General features: G+C 33.3%; 1 protein-coding gene and 1 long non-coding RNA gene across 9 annotated transcripts; one reads left to right on the top strand and one right to left on the bottom strand.

Annotated features, from left to right (window-relative positions):
* Positions 1 to 4,024: 4,024 nt before the first annotated feature.
* Positions 4,025 to 11,915, top strand: LOC112747453 (protein FAR1-RELATED SEQUENCE 5-like). Of its 8 annotated transcripts, XR_011872653.1 has the most exons (7): positions 4,025 to 4,242; positions 7,658 to 9,886; positions 10,001 to 10,162; positions 10,301 to 10,384; positions 10,587 to 10,630; positions 10,718 to 11,100; positions 11,801 to 11,915. XR_011872653.1 is itself a non-coding variant. In XM_072217431.1 (5 exons), exons 1-4 carry the CDS (start codon positions 4,228 to 4,230, stop codon positions 10,343 to 10,345), a joined length of 2,448 nt encoding a protein of 815 aa, XP_072073532.1. In that variant the 5' UTR covers positions 4,025 to 4,227; the 3' UTR covers positions 10,346 to 10,384; positions 10,718 to 11,236. The 8 variants fall into 8 exon arrangements, 5 of the variants coding, with proteins under 5 accessions (XP_072073532.1, XP_025651268.1, XP_025651267.1 ...); XR_003174886.3 differs by lacking the exon at positions 11,801 to 11,915 and having other exon boundaries at positions 10,883 to 11,236; XR_011872652.1 differs by lacking the exon at positions 11,801 to 11,915 and having other exon boundaries at positions 10,718 to 11,236.
* A 72-nt stretch (positions 11,916 to 11,987) lies between these two features.
* LOC140179054 (uncharacterized) lies at positions 11,988 to 12,549 on the bottom strand. The gene is made up of 2 exons (XR_011872655.1): positions 12,441 to 12,549; positions 11,988 to 12,024 (listed from the first exon to the last, which is right to left on the bottom strand). It is a non-coding gene; the product is annotated as an uncharacterized lncRNA (long non-coding RNA).
* Positions 12,550 to 17,532: the final 4,983 nt, after the last annotated feature.

Genomic DNA, 17,532 nt, shown 5'->3' with positions numbered 1-17,532 from the left:
TAACCGAAGTTAGACTATTTTTTATTTGTATTTAAAGTTAGTTTAGGGAAGAGGCGAATTTGCTTGTAGTGCACCAAGTTGGCACAAAGTTTGCACAAAGAACAACTATTTTTGTATTCCTTCATTTTTCATTATGTTTTACCCTCCTTATTCTTCCATTTTATACCATAATAAATATTCATTACATTATAAAAAATATTAATAAATATAATAAAATAATTTTTGTATTAATATTTTTTAAGTGAAATCAGCAGAGCGAGAGCCGTAAGTGGAATGGTTGCAAACACCATAGCAAGTATTAGAAACAGATGATCTTCTCTTAGCACTGAAACAAGTGCTGCACAAAACGCAACCATCACGGATACCACGGACAAAAAGAGCGCAATTCCACCGCAGATCCTGAGGAAATCTCTCTCAGCATAATTGCCGTCATTAAGTGGATGGATTATTATAAAGAGCAACCAGTGACTGCTTCCTTTGCAGACCTGTGTCTCAAGTATGGGATTGTGGTGTACATGTTAAGTTTTGTTTAATAATCAAGCCTCGGTTTGTCATCTCAATTCAATGACGCTGGAGTCTGTTCTGCATCAGTAGATAGTTAGTTAATTAGGAAGCTTTTGCTCTTTTTAATAAAAATAATTTTTAAATTGTATTCAACTAACAGTTCTTTTTAGATAAAAAGAAAAATAAAGGATTTAGTTAATGAAAAGTTTATCATTATTAGTAAAAAGTTTTAAATGTTTTTTAATTAATGAATTGGGGTTCGGGGATGGAGAGCGAGGAGGTCTCCTCGGCCCCAACCTGCAATGTGTCCACCTGGAATAATCAATTGTGCTTGTAAACAACCACGATGTGCAGTGGTTCTAGTTTTACCAAGATCAAAGTTACAAAGTTATGAATTAGGTGCTTAACGCTTAGCGTTTTTTCTTTTTTAATGGAACTGCAGACATTAGACCTGATAGTAGAATCGAAAATCCCGACGAAGAGGCGTAGCTGCGATGGGATAAATACAATAATAGGAATACTTGCAAGTACGATGGCACCTATCAGCAGCGGGTGATACGCTTTTCCTTTGAGCATGGCAAGAAGTGCTGCACAAAACGCAACCATCATGCAGACCACCGATAAGAACAGAGCCACCAGGGCTGCTAGCAGTTTCCATGGCAGCACCTGCAGGAAATCTTTTTCCGCATAACGCGACGTGAGGATACCAATGAAGATCAAGACCGAAGTTGAAGAAGCAAAGAGTGATATTGCATCTGCTACGATGAAGACATTAAATGCCCAGTCATGCAGGAACATGGGCTCCCCGTTGTGCTGGTTGTTTCCACCAGGGAGAGTGAAGGCCGCGGCAAAGAGGATTGTAGTGATAAGAGTACCAACAATGGAGAAAGCACCAGCTGTCTCTTTCGCCCACTTCTCCCCTTCTTTCGCCAGCTCCTTGTGTTGTTCCATAAATATTTCACGAGGCTTTTTCCCATCTTGGTTCTTCGCCTCCTTACACTTGGGATGCACAATTTCCTCCACGGCCTGCACTTGCAATAATAGGTGCTTAAGAACCCAAAAAAGATATAGTGCTATTTTAGATTGGTTTTTTTCGAAATTTTTTTTAAATAAAATAATTTTATCCAATTTAAAATTTATTTAGATACATTAAAAAATAATTTTTTAAGAGTTAATAATATTTTATTTTTAAAAAAATAAAAATAAAAGATATTTTTAATACTTAAATTTTTTTAAAAGAAATCTATTTAAATATAAAATAATTTGTCCATTAAATTTTTTTATAAAGATAAAAAATAAATATTTTTTTAAAAAATCAATTTAAACTTATTCATTCTTTTTTATGTTAAGATAATAAGTGAAAAATATATATATATATATAATATGGTGCCTAAAGGTGGCCAAAGATTGACCCACAAATTAGAAGTTGACATGTGAATTGATTAAATATAGTAGAAAACATTTTAGGAATATGTTTTGTGAATTACATTAAAAATGAGAAAAACTAAATTATAAAAAAATATAAATGCATGGAAGAAAAAATATAAAAAAAGTTGTGAAATTAATAAAAATGGGATTTATTTAAATAAATTAAATAAATATTTTATTTATTAAAATAAATAATTATAAAAATTATTATAAAAATACGTCTCTCAATCTTATATCATTTATTTACACTGTAAACGATATAATTATAAATATATTTTATGTTTATTGTAAAAGATATATATGAAATTTGAAAAAATACACATATTTCGTTTATCGTGCAAATAAGATATGTGTATTTATAAATATAAAAATATAATTTTTAAAAATAATAAAAAATATTAATAATTTAAATTAGACCAAATTCTTAAAATGGAACGTTTCAAATAATAGGGAAAACATATTTAAAATGGAACGTTTATTTACATTACCTTGATATCTTCTTAAGCTAACATGTGAAAATATCCAAATTTTCAAGACTCCAATCATTATTTGACATGGTAAAATTCATTTAAAAAAATATAACAAGAATGAATTCTTTTCTAAAACTAAAGCATAACTATAATCAATACTAATATTGTCTAATAACACTAAATATTTAAATTAATACAAATAACATAATATTATGCATTAATTAGTCTAAAATCTTATGCATTTTAAACATAAAACATTAACTTATAGTCTTATAATAACTACTAATACAAAATATTAAGGTTTACAATACTTAAATTCCACATAAGAATAGCCATCATTCATCACTAATAACACACAATATTAATTGTTTATAGGCCATCGGCCGATTTCGGGTGGCCCGAGCCATGGTCCGAACCCGATCCAAAATAATGACCGGGTCTATTTTTAAGACTCTTACCCGACCCCTAAACCCGATAAAATCACACCAAATTAGTCCCTAAAATGTTTGGGACCGGGTCGGGTCTTCGGATCGAGTCAAACCATGCACACCCCTATTCAATATACAGTTCTTTTTAGATAAAAGAGTAAATAGATAAAAATATACGAAAAAGAATTTGGAGTGAATAAAAATACACATGAAAAGTTATCAAGTTATAAAGTTGTGAATTAGGTGCTCAATGCTTAGCGTTTCCTTTCTTAATTGGATTGCACACATTAGAGATTAGACCTGGTGGTAGAATAGAAAATCTCACGGAAGAAGCGCAGCTGCGATGGGATAAATGCAATAATAGGGATACTTGCAAGTACTATGGCAACTATCAGCAGCGGTTGATACGCTTTTCCTTTGAACATAGCAAAAAGTGCTGCACAAAACGTAACCATCATGCAGACCACTGATAAAAACAGAGTCACCAGGGCAACTAGCAGTTTATATGTCCACGCTTTCAAGAAATCTGTTTCCGCATAACGCGACGTGTGGATCCCAATGAAGATCAAGACTGAAGTCGAAGAAGCAACGATTGATATTGCATCTGCTACGATGAAGACGGTAAGTGCCATGTCATGCAGTAACATGGGTTCCCCGTTGCTCTGGTTGTTTCCACCAGGGAGAGTGAAGGCCGCGGCAAAGAGGATTGTAGTGATAAGAGTACCAACAACGGAGAGAGCAGTAGCTGTGTCTTTCGCCCACTTCTCCCCTTCTTTCGCCAGCTCCTTGTGTTGTTCCGTAAATATTTCATGAGGCTTTTTCCCATCTTTGTTCTTCGCCTCCTTACACTTGGGATGCAAAATTTCCTCCACGGCCTGCATTTGCAATAAGGGGAATGCTCCCACACAGTTGCAGAAAATGTCTTTTTATAAAGACACCTACGTGGCGTCATATTATTGGGTGAATTGGTTTTTTTTAATTTTTTAATTAACCAAAATAAAACCAATTTCAATATTTAAAATCTGGTCAGACCGACCGGTCTAACCGGTTCAATCAAAAACCAACTTGTAAAAAGATCTGATCCACTTTCCAAACCTACCCCTTCCCCCTAACAGCCGCCCATTTTCCCTAACACCCACCCATTTCCCCAATACGTGAATCATACATATATCACTATCACCTGAAGCACCTTCCAAACTCACCCTACCAAAACCCTAAGTTCTCCCTGCAACTGTTCTGCCGCGGTGCCGCCGCCGTCCGTGCTGTCGGCGCCTTTGCTTCCTCTCTCCTAGTTCGGCGTCCTCCTTCCCCCTGTCCCCGTCCTCTTTGGATTCTCTCAAACTTGGAGCAGCTCGCCGCTGTGTTGCCACTCGCTGTCGTCTCGCCGGGCGCCGTCCATGTCGTTGTCGAAGGTTAGTGGCACTGCCTTCACTTCGATTCTTCTCTTCCTTTTATGCCCTGTTGTTGATTTTTGAATGTGACGTTGTTGATTTTTGAATGTGAAACTGTGACTGGGTTAATGGAAAATCAAATAATTGATTTTGTGTTGTTGCTCTTTTTTTAATTCCTGAAGCTTTTGTTGAAATTTTCTTGCTGCTGTTAAAAATAGAAATCAAATCATTACTGAAATTTTTGTTTAGATTTATTGATTTTAGGTTTAGTGTGATTAGGGATTACTTGTTACTGATTTGTAACGATTGTTGCTGAATGCTAAAAATGAAAAATCAAATCAAGTGTTGTTTGCCTGAATCTCTTGGTCTCAGTTTGTATGTCCATGAAGGGCTTCTTCTCCATGTTTTCTTTTTCGCATTCCAAAATCCTTTGCCTCCTCACCATCGCCATCGCTGCCACCTTGTCCTTTGGTTCTTGGTGTTTCGCCTCTTCCTGCACGAAACTTCTGTATAAGTTAGGGAATGTTCCGCAGTGTGGACTCCAAATTTTAACTTTGTAGGGAGTACAAGGCTGTCCAAAAGATTTTACTCAGGGACCACTTATTCAAAACGCAGTTGAAGCATAAAAAAGTAAATAACTAAACAAAGCATGAAGCAAAGATCATAATAAACCACACTCAAAAGCCTTCAAATATAGGGAAAAAAATAACACAGGAAAAAGAAAATCTATGAATAAACTATAACAACTAAGTCTTGTCCAGTAGATGTCTAGATGAGTCAGTTTTGGCCCGATTTGATAAAACTTTAACTTTTCAAGATTTGTATTAGCTATGTTTGGTAAATCAAAATAAAAGTAACTTTTAATATGCATAAGCTACAAAAAAAAGCATTTGGTAAAATTACTTTACCATTAGTGAGTACTACTACTCGCAATGCAACAGTAGTTATAATCAACATATCACAAATTTTCACCCCTAATTTTTATCAAGGAAAAAAAAAAGGGGATAAAATACTTAAAAATGGATTAATAAAAATATACATGTCTAACTCAAACCTATCGAGTTATGTTAAGACGACATAACCTTTTTAAACTCATCTTTAACTCCTTATTCATTCACTAAAGGATGGATGAAGAGTGAATCCACCATCAAAGCAAGTTCCACACTCTATCTTATGATGATGTAGTGATGAGTCAAAGTATGAGTTTTTAAAAATTGTCACCCCAACATTTATCGTAAATAAAATACTACTTAACCTTGAGGATTACGACTTCTATCTTCAATTTTTTCCAGCACAAAGATATAATCCCTTGTTGTCCCTTCCAATCCTCATGGTGTCACCAACATATCTATGAGAAAGATTGAAATAAGAAACAAGAAGAATTTTCATCAATGATAGAATAATGATAGAATAAAAGACAGAGAAAAACAAGCGTGAACTTGGAAAAATCAGACAAATATTCAAATCCGATTAATTAGGATAGAGAAAAAATGCAGTATCTAATAGCATTACCTGATCAAGAGTAATGGTGGAGCTTTCAAAGTTAATGTCAACCCTATGTGAATTTCAAGTATTATCCAATTAGGTAGTTACTCAGCAGCAATAGTTATAGATTACAGAGAAATAAATTAAGATTGGTCAAACAAGAAGGTAGAGCTTTAACTGTTGTTGAAGCAATCTTGAAAGAAGCCTCAATATTAAGTTGTCCTGACAACAAACTCAACTCCTTTGCACTGAACTCGACCACGTTAACCGCTTTGCTCTCCATTTTAGAATCAAATGACCAATGCTCAAACTCAGTAGATAAAAGTTACAAAGATGAAATACTGGAAACACAGTTTGCATCTTCTAATGTCAAAGTTATATACAATCTCTCTACTCAAAATTCTGTAGTTTGTACCTTGGCTATGTCAATGGTTTGACAAAAACTCATCCAATGAGATAAAGTCTCTGAGGCCTATCTTGGTTCTCTTTGATCCCAGAATTATGATTGTGCTATAAACAAGCCTCCAGCACCCAGCCACCTTCCATGTAATAGAAATTATTGATAGGGATAGATCATAAATTGCAATCACAATCAGATATCAGATAATTTAGGCAGAGTTAAAGTTACCTTGTCTAGTTCTAGAGTTGGCTCTGGAGTTGATTCTGAGATTCTAGCTGCTGCACCAAACTCTCAATTTCAAATTTCTTGGCAGATGGGAGTCCAAAAATCCCCCTGTTGACTCCTTGAAACATATTTTTTATTGCATTTGATTTCAAACATATCACATACCCTTTCTGCATTGCATTGTTAAACAATGCTAAAAGCTTATAATGAAAAAGAAAAAGAAAAAATAGATTCAATATTGTTGAAATGGGATACCTTCCACTGCCTGGTAAAGCTCCCTTTTCTTCTCAGCAAGTGTGTCATCCTTAACCAAGCCTGAGCCAAAGTTTATTTCCCCAACTTTAACTATGGTGAAGGGTCTAAACCAGAGAGGTCTGTCACCAATTCTCATAGTGTTCATCCTTGAAAGATTCTCAGGCGGAGCCAATATTTGAAGCTTCATTATATCCATGGTTCTAAAAATCACAGGACTCACATGACAAGCGGCCATTGAAGAAGAATTAACTATAAGAGACAGAAAATGAAGCACAGGATATGATCATGACCTGACCCTGCACGCGCCTCTATCTTGTTTTTGTTGATAAAGACTGTGGTTCCTATTATTAGTGCCATCATTTTTGCTCTATCGAAACAGTGAACATGCATTTAGAGCAAGGTTGCGGTTTGTGGATAAGGCTCTTGAGACATGTGGTTCAGAAATCAGAATCATTATATAGCATTATGTGGTCCACGAGATACCTTATCCTTTGGTCTCTCACTTGCCGAACTCATTAATTAGTAATATATATTGAGTTATTAATTATTTGGCTGATGAACTTTAGGTAAAGTTATTATAGGAAGTAATAGATCTAAATTAAATTTAAAAATAGTGCACGGTGTCTCTCTTATTTCATAAAATGTAGTTATCAATGACAGCTTGCTTAATTGGACCACACATTCTGAAACATAATGTAATAACTAATAATATCATCAAGACATTGATATGTATTATAATGTTGATGATCACTTTACGATGATTGTGATACATATAGCATATATTAGGCATGCATTACTATATTTTTTCATGGCCTGTATCCAACTGTATCACGCTTCTTACTTACCCATTTTTTTTATTGTGAATTAGAAATTAAAGTAAGAGAGAAACCTCTTCAATTGCTTGTCTCTTTCTACGTGTACATTATTTGATACAACATAGTAACCCAATCTTCGTGATGTCTCCTCCTAACTCCTAAGTCTTAACTTTTATTTATACCATGCCTTGCTCTTCTACTTGCTCATATATATCTAGCTATAGTTACGAGTTATTACTTATTACTATATCATTAGAGTGCAATGGATGTTGACTCGGAACCACTCAGTTCACAAGACAACGTCGAAGATCCCATGATGACTAGTGTGGAAGAAAATGTTAACTGCACTTGTGATTGTGGTGGCAGCAGTAGTAAGTGTGTGACTGTGACGGCCGATGATATTATAAACCAGACTTTTGAAACATTAGATGCAGCTTATAACTTGTATGTACGTTATGCGAGGTGTCTCGGGTTTGGAGTTCGCAAGGGTGATACAGCACGTGGAAAAGATGGAACACAGCGCAGAAGGAGGTTTTTTTGCAGCAAGGAAGGAAAGAGAGCCGAGAAATACATATCTAGTTTGAGTAGGAAGCGGGAGCATAGAGCGCTGACTCGCACTAGTTGTGAAGCCATGCTTGCGGTGTATCTTGACACTAAAACTTCGACTTGGAGGGTTAAAAAATTAGTTGAGAAGCACAACCACGATCTTGTCCCACAATGCTTGGTACACCTAATTCCAAACCACCGAGGGTTGACTGAGCCACAAAAAGCTCAGGCGAATACCATGCATGATCATGGTCTTCCAACCTCTAAAATAATGGGACTAATGGTAGGCCAAGCCGGTGGTTATGCCAATGTCGGGTTCACAAAGAAGGACCTAGATAATCACTTTCAAAGAGCTCGTCGTGCAATGCTCATTGGTGGGGATTCCAATGCGACGATTAGCTATCTACTTGGGAAAGCAGATGTCGACCCGATGGCCATGACAAGGTACAGTGCTACTGATGAAGGTCGGCTGGCAAATTTATTTTGGGCAGATGGCATTTGTAGGTCCGATTATCAGTGCTTTGGAGATGTGCTTGCATTCGATACAACCTACCGGAAGAATAAGTACAGAAGGCCCTTGGTAATCTTCTCAGGTTGTAACCATCATCGCCAAACATGTATATTTGGTTTTGCCTTGGTAGAGGACGAACGGACTGCAACATATACGTGGTTGTTGCAAAACTTTCTAGAAGTCATGCTGAACAAGTCTCCTAGTGTTGTGGTCACAGACGGTGATGAAGCAATGAAGGCAGCAATTCGAGAAATCTTCCCAGATGCAACTCACCGATTATGTGGTTGGCACATTCAGAAGAATGTAACGGCAAACATAAAAAACAAAAATTTTTCCAACGACTTCAGAAGATGTTTGTATGCTCCATGGCATCCGGAAGAATTTGAAGAATATTGGGAGAATATGATAAAAAAATATGGGTTGGAGGAAAATGAATGGGTTCTGAGTGAATATGAGAAGAGGAAAAGTTGGGCAAGCGCTTACTTGAGGGATAAATTCTGTGCTGGATTTAGAACAACATCAAGGTGTGAGGCGATAAACAACTTCATTAAGAGGTTTATTGGCATTCGCCAAAGTCTTCTAGAGTTGGTCCAAAATCTTGAACATGCTCTTAGGGACTATAGAAACAATGAATTAGTTTCTCAATTTAAGACGCTGTATGGGGAGCCCGTTCTAACTACTGGGCTAGAAGCGTTGGAGCTTTCTGCTGCCAATTTTTACACTAGGGAGATTCTTGGAGATGTAAAAAAGGAGATTCAAGGAGTAGTCGCATTAGATGTAATAAATGAGGAAAACATATCAACCACTGTTGTGTTAAAAGTTAAGGAGTGTGACAGGAGACAACATACTTATAACGTACTTTACGATCGCAATACTGAGCATATGGAGTGTGAATGTAGTCGGTGGAGTAGTGAAGGCATTCCTTGCAGGCACATGTTTTGTGCAATGAAAAGGGTAGGTTTACAGAAGTTGCCAGATAGTCTTCTTTTGAGAAGATGGTCGAAGGATGCCAAGAAGTATCTGGATGAAAGTTCTGCTGGAGGCACTACGCAAGACAGAGAAAGAGAATTTTTGATGCGCTATGGCGCATTGTCAGTGGCAGCTACGTGGATGGTATTCTTAGGAGCTCAAGATGGTCCTTCTTTCCATGACACTATGAATGAAGTATATCGTTGGACCCAAACACTAGAACAAAAATCTGACTTGAAAAGACAAACAACAGATTCTACCACGCCAAACTTTGTTGGTGACCCTTCGGTGGTCAAGACAAAAGGAGCACCCAAGGGGAAAAAGGAGAGGGGTAAACGGAGGTGCACTAAATGCAACAGTGCTGGTCATGTAAAGAATAAATGTCCTATGAGGAATGATGATGACAATTTGGGGGATAAGACTGGTAATGGCGCGCAAGCTAGCTTTGGTACCAAGGAGGTCAGTGAGATACAATATTGCATTAGTTGTTATTTGATTTAAAATAAACTGGTGACCTCTATGTTGTAGTTATACTTGATAGAATTTTTGACTCCATGTATTAATTTTTCATAGAAGCTTCCCAAGGACCCTATGGCTTTTCAAGAGACATTAGCAGTGCCAAATACAGAAGTAAATGTACCTGTGCAGCAAGAGTCTGGGCTAGGTGATTCAGGATTGATTAATGGCCATGAGAATCCCATCCCACCGTATGGAAGTCATCAGTGGCTATTACAGGTATAAATTTAAAGAGATGAATAATTGCATCGAGAGAAACTTAGTGTTTTTATTAAGTCTTAAACTATTTGAAATCACATTATAATTCGCTGAAGTCATTTTTAATTCTCTCAAATTTATTTGTGATGTGGAGAACAGGTTGTACAACAAGGACATTATTCGAAGTTCAATGGGATGCAGTAGCATGTACTTGTATATACTCATGAGAGTATGGTTTAAGATGTTAGTTAAATTCTTGGATTTCAATTAGACTTTGCTTTGAGGTTGATAAATTTTTAATATTTAAATTTTTAGATATTTATCATAACTTGTCATTGTTACACTCGGCTGAAATGTGCAGAAAGTTTCAATAGTTTTTTATTTATATAAGTAAAATCTTATTGATTCTTATTCATGCTAAAATTCAAAAGGGTCTCTTGTACAGTTGCAAAATCTACGACTAGAATAGTCTATGCTATACCACTGCAGGTAAAACTAGTAGTGAAATCAAATTCTGAACCACAAATTAAACCTCTTATGTCAGCTAATAAATTGCAACATTATTTTTTCCTTCAGGTAATGTCTGTCTAATATGTTAACGTTGTTCAAAGAAGCTTAATTGTGTTCACCTGTTGATCATCCGGTGTGATGTGTCTACGCGCTAATTGTTAGACTTTTCCCTGTGCAAGAATCTGTGCAATATTTTGATGATTTGGGTGCATGACACATTATTTTGTGCAGTCATCTGTGTGCTTGAAGCAGCACGCTTTTGACCTCCTTGAGCTGCTCCTGTTGCAAGCATTTCCAGAACTAGATGATGTATTCAAGAAAGTGCATGAAGAAAAGCATAGATTTGGGGAATTCATATCACCAAAGTGAATAGTATAATTTTGCATGAGGTCCGGAGACACAATTGTACATGGAGATATAGCAAGCTGCTGTCTGGTGACCGATGACAGGTATAAAGCACTTACACAAGATATAGCAACATAGTTAGTTATTCTCTTCCTTCTATCGGTCACTCAGCTAAATACAATTATCTCTAATTCTCTATAATTATTATTTTTATAATAGGTGACCTGTTTAATTGAAAAATTTTCAAATATACTTTTAGTCATTTTTAACTGTTAATCTTAATTAGGGGTGATCTTAATTAGGGGTTTTTATGGCCCGTACTGAACAGGATTTAGTTAGTTCAAATAATTCTAATACTTTATAAGGCCAATTTTAAAGTTATAATTTTATAAGTTTTATATAACATCATTAAAATGTTACTATTAAAGATTAAAATTTAATAAATATTATATAACATTTATATCAAAATAAATTATTTTAAAATAAAAATAACATTATATAATATAAAAATATAACACTATTATAAAACATAACTTCACCCAACCAATCTGAGTCAATTCGACAAAATCTTTTGGTTCCAGACTCTTGAATGCCCTATATTCAATATTGTAATTAAAAAATTATAAATTCTTTTTAAAAAAAAAGTAAACTACATTTACATGGTAATATTACATACAATAGTTTATTCTTTGGGGCTAAAATCTTAGTTTACTATGTAAACTCCAAAAGGAGCCAAGTTTATATACCATTTACCAAGAACACCCAAAAGCCTAAACTCATTTATCGCTTTCCTTTCTTCTCTAGGTAATACGATTGGATTTCATATATTAACTTGGTTGCTGTGCATTTGGACTTAAGTTTCTAACTTTCTATGCCTAGTGGCCTGAGCTTGTTACAACCAGGTTCTCATTTCTTATATTAAAACCTATGTTGGCTGCTTTAACTAGAGAAAAAACAAGTCAAGCAAAGTAACTAGTGCAGAGGAAAAATATTAGCAGCAAATAAAACTCCGAGACACATAGCTCCACCTGAAATAATTCAATTACACAAATATGCAAAGACATATTACTACAAAATCTAATTATAGATTAGCCACATTCAACATTAGAGAATTTACATTATATGAATCCGCATTGAATCAATCAGTAATCACTTAGACACTTAAGAAAGACTGATCAACACAGTGGAAAAGCGAGGCCTGCGGGAGAAACTACTATGCATGTGTAAGATCAAAGCAGATAAATCAACACAGCTTTACCATACTTCAGAGCAAAAATTTGGATGTAAAAAACTCTCATTAAACAAACAAAAAGTCTTACAGTATTGATATGTTGAAGAATTATAAAGGTCTAAGGAAATCAAAATTGATAAGTAATGTCTCAATGAACTTTGCCTCAATATAAGTAGCAGACCAAAAAAATTGATATATGGCTAGAAGAGTTACCATTGAAGCAGATGCAGAAGAAACCCTAACCCTAAAATGTGGCTGGAAGAGAAACGGCGAAAATAAAGATTGTTTCTTATATTAATATATGCGAGTTGACGATGACGACAATGAAGTGAATACTGCGAAATACAGGGTCAGTGTAGGTTAGTTTGGCATCAATTTTAGGGTATTATGGTAACTATACACATGGTTCATATTGTCAATGGGCTTTTCTATGGGCTGAGTACAAGAAAATTTCAACAAAAATTTCTTACTTAATTATATATATATATATATATATATTCAGTACCAATCGGCATGTTTGTGTTGGTGCAGTAACGAGCCATGACTCTGCCTGATAGATATATTGAGCATTATATTGAGCATTGATCTCAGTAGGAAACTCGTGGGGTTGAGTAGGAAACTCAAGCAGTGGGGTTGAGTTCAAACCATATCGCAGCTACTTCTTTGACGTTAACCAATGTTTTTTTGTGTGTGTATTTTATTATTTTTTATCTAAAATATCACTTTATATTAGCCAAGTTATACCACATTATTTTGATATATATTATTCTACTTTTATCAATGAATCTGCCAATAATGAGATGTATACACTTTGGTTGCTCTGTGTTCAGGTAAATGTCACTAACATACCAAAGTGAACTATTCCATGAATCGTAGATTATACACTATAAATATCATCTCACGCACCAAATTTTTCAAGATAACAACAAGAATAAAAAAAATTCTAAGTGCAATATATAAATCATTATAAATAATAAAAAATCCATATATTTAAAAAGTCAAAGAAATAAGATGCAAGATATAAAGTTAGCTTGTATTTTAAAGAAAAATAAAATAGCCTAATTCAATCCATAATTTCTAATAAAAAAGTTTTTAACGTCTTAAGTTTGCATGACAGACTGTTGTATCTTTTTATTCCAGTCAATGACAGCAAGCTTCTCTATGATATCCCGCTTTGAATTATTTTCGTCATTCACCAAATCCACAGCTAGACACATCCTTGTGTAATCAGAAATAACCTAACAGACAATAACAATGATATTACAAAATGGAACAAACATAACTTCATTAATAATGTTATTTTTCTTACCCATGTCTTATTACCGAGGCTCCAATAGCGAGTGAGTTGCATCCATTGAGCGACCCAAATACCACAATTATTCCTTTGCCACAATTCAATGCACATATTAACAAAAGAAAAATAACAAAATAACAAACCGCCAGAAAATTGAATTTTTACTTTGATAAATGGTAAATTTAAACGTACGATTCGGCAGATTGTTGCGGGACATCTGGTTCTCTGACTTTATACTTTGAAAATTGAATGTTTCTAAAGGAAGGTGTTTCACCAAAATTCTTTTCGGACAAAAATTTCTCTAGGTAATTTAACAAAGTGTTAATAGCACTCATACGCTCTGTCACCAATGTGCCCTTTTTGAAAGAGTCCAGATATTTCACGACCTCGTTAAGTAAATCAACCACTATGAGAAACCAATGGCTATTGAGGTGAATTGGCACAAAAATCTACAACAACATCCGGAAATAACCTTAACTAAAAACAGTCATGAAATATTATTATATGAATTAATTGAAAGTTCAATAAAATTAACGAACTTGATGTAAAGTGGCAAGGTCTCCCATGAAGTTATCCTTGATGTATTTCATTGTGCGAACACAGTTCTGTTTCGGGCTTAACACAATTTGCTGCCATGAATATTAAACTAAGTTAGGAATCTTATTATGTTAATTTCTAGTCTACCTGGGAAGATATATTAAATTTGACGACTAAATTTCGATATGCCAAGGACTTACAGAAAATGTCGGTGGCAGAAACCATTGGTTAGCATATTTGTATCCTTTTGGCCCAAAATATCCTTTGGTGAGCATCGAACAAACTAAGGTAAGGACCTATGGAGTACAAAAAATCAGAGTTATTCTGCACCAATTCAAATTTAATATTTTTACAAGGATAATAAATAAATAAATGTTACAAAACTAATTCTTACATCACCAATTATTGGCTTGCCGGGCATTATAGTTAGAAGAGTTTTGCGTGTGCCATTACAATGATCGTTTGGAACAAGCACTTCCCTAAATTCATAAAATTAGAATATTATACTATAGTGGTATGGTAGATTATAAAAAAATTATATGACAAATTAAATATTAATTAAAAATAAGTTAATTTTACTTACTCTGGATCCATATTGTTTCCAAATATGTAAGCAGCAATGGCCAATTCTTTATTAAAAAATTTCATCTCTTTAGTTGGCCGAAATAAAAGGTCCAAACACTAAAAAAAATAGCAACAAAAAAAAGTTTAGTACTCATTTATGTTGATCAACAAAAAGTAAAAAAAAAAATACAATTATAAAATAATATAAATAATTTATAAGTTCAATCTTTTTTTATTACCAACTATGATTACTAACCGTCTTTACATGTCATTTGTTTAATCTTTCGTATGTTTTAAAAAGTTTGACTATGTCTATATACTCAAAGTGTACACACAAAATCGGCCAAATATTTTTTTGCGTATTATAAATGAAAAATTTTTCATAGACTAACGGTTTTCAAATAGGTAAGTACTCACACGTGGCATATCATCCCCGTCCATATTTGGATCGTGGTTGTCGTAGTAAATCCATGGAGACCCCGGAGGATGCTTTTCCGCAAATTGCAATTCTTTCTGCAACTCCAAAAAATATGATAATTATTTTAGACGCTGTTACTTATTTGTCAATAATATCATCTCAAATGACACGACATCAATAAAATTATTATAAATACCAGCAAATAAAATTTAGCTCCCTAATATTAACTAGGGTTCTAATCAACCTTCTAATGTCACTAATGGGCACAATTTGATGACCAAAGAAAAAATCGGTACTCACGAGCCTAAAATACTCAACAATGAAGCTAGACATCATGTCTAATGAAAAGGAGATAAGTTGAGGAAGAGATTGTATTTAATGACTTAACATTAATATAGCAATATGTGAGAATACTAAAAAGTTTTTCACCCCTAAATGGTATTTAATGGTTGTTATTTAAAAATAAAAAGATAAAACCTTAACTGCGTTGACCGGTAATCCACGCTTTTTTCCCTTGCACCTCCAAGTACTCTTCTTTGTGACTGGTTCGTCACCCAAATACATTGAGGGATTGGCATCAAGTATTTCTTTCAAAGGGTCTGACAGTGGAGTAACAGGAGTATTTGAAAGCTTTCTGCGTTTCAAAGTATCCGACGGCGATTTAACAATTGGAGTAGTAATTGAAAGCTTTGCACCGTCACTCCCACTTTTTGGTGAAGAACCAACCGTTTTCACAATTTCTGGGAGAACTGCTGTTATCCCTTGCACAACAGCTTCGCGAATCATCGTCGACAATGCCTCGGCAACACCCTTTCCAAGCTACAAGATGCCATACAATAAGACGCGTTACTTGTATACTAAGGTTACAATACAGCAACTATAAACATCACAAAAGATAATTAAAGACATGTTAAATAGAGTATGCCAAGAAAGTAACGCATATTCGAGTATTGTAGCCCAAAAAATGGATTACCTTCTCATCCAAGACGGATAAGTCCATGTCTGATTCTTCCTTATAAGTTACAAAGGTATCCAGTGAGAGCTGCTTAAGCCAAATAAATTTCAGTATTTTTATTAGACTAAAAAAACTACTAAAAAGTGTTGGATTTAAAAGATCACGATAAACACTGTTATTTATAGAGATAACTAACAAAGATAACGAAAAATCTTTTTTTTGGAAATAAGGATATCCTAATAAATGCGAAAAGATATCTAATTTTCAAATTAAATCCAATTTTCTGTTAAGATATTGTAACAAATAATTAAGATATTTAATTTTTTTATTTGATATTCAAATTTAAATTTAAATTCAAACTATATTTTTTCAAATTGTTTATTCTTATAAATAGAAAATGTATGAAAATTTACTCCTTTTTATTTTTTTAGTAAATGATTAAAAAATAAAAAATTTGTCTTAGCATTATTCTTGGAGTATATGATTATAATATTAGAAAAAAGTAAATATTCTCATTTATTACTGTTATACCTTTTTTAAATTATACGATAATTTGATAAATTATTTGTTTTTAAATTATAAATTCAAATAATTGTATTATTAATGAATATTTTTTTTCTATTAATATAAATATTATTGCAATTATTTTATGATAGTTAGTTAAAATTTTTTTACCGAAAACATCTCTATAGAAAAGTTAGCAACTTTGCAAATTTTCGTATAATAAAATCATTGGAGCTTACGATTATACATATACGCTAGATAACACTCATATTTTTTGTTATTTTGAAGAATGTTATTTTTTTGTTTTCAATTTATCCTTTCATTTTTTTGTTAGATTTAATCATATTTATGGGCATTTTTTTAAGTTCACATTAATAAATGAGTTCAAATTACAGTTCAGAATCCATCCCAAAGATCATAACCTTAAATAAAACCAAACAAAATTCGATAGAATACATATACGCTAGATAACACTTATATTTTTTGTTATTTTGAAGAACGTTATTTTTTGTTTCGAATTTATCCTTTTGTATTTTTTATTAGATTTAATCATATTTATGGTCAAAATTAATAAAAAATCACATAAAATAACAAAATCATATTCTTTCTCGTAAGATTAAAGTATATTAAATATTAAAAAAAACAAATATTGAACGTAACTATATTGAACGTAACTTAGAAGTCTGTGGCTCTTCTTTATATAATTCGAGACAATTATTTTATTTTATCCATCTTGTATTTTAATATAAAAAAATATTTAATTTCAAATGTTGATTTTATTAAATATTTATCTTTTAAATTTATTATATAACGAAGATTTAAAAACATAATTTAATTTAAATATTGTAAAATTAATATTAAATATAATTTTTTAAATATCTATCTTTTTGATAAAATTTTACTTGAAATCATTAATATTTTATTTTAGACTTGGTCTTGATAAAAAAATATTATCTAAATTTATTTAACACTATAATATTGTATCATAAGTAGGCTAACAAATAACATTAAGTAAAAAAAATAATAAATTAAA

The sequence above is a fragment of the Arachis hypogaea genome, chromosome 15 (assembly GCF_003086295.3).
Source record: "Arachis hypogaea cultivar Tifrunner chromosome 15, arahy.Tifrunner.gnm2.J5K5, whole genome shotgun sequence".
Classification (NCBI taxonomy): Eukaryota; Viridiplantae; Streptophyta; class Magnoliopsida; order Fabales; family Fabaceae; genus Arachis; species Arachis hypogaea.
Note: the sequence above shows the minus strand (reverse complement) of the source record. Positions and strands in the feature narration are given on the sequence as shown.

Bases quoted from the DNA above. Each gene is read 5' to 3' on its own strand.
- LOC112747453 (XM_025795483.3), top strand. The intron at 9,887-10,000 runs GTCAGTGAGATA...AATTTTTCATAG, and splicing joins CTAGCTTTGGTACCAAGGAG to AAGCTTCCCAAGGACCCTAT. The intron at 10,163-10,300 runs GTATAAATTTAA...TGTGGAGAACAG, and splicing joins GTCATCAGTGGCTATTACAG to GTTGTACAACAAGGACATTA.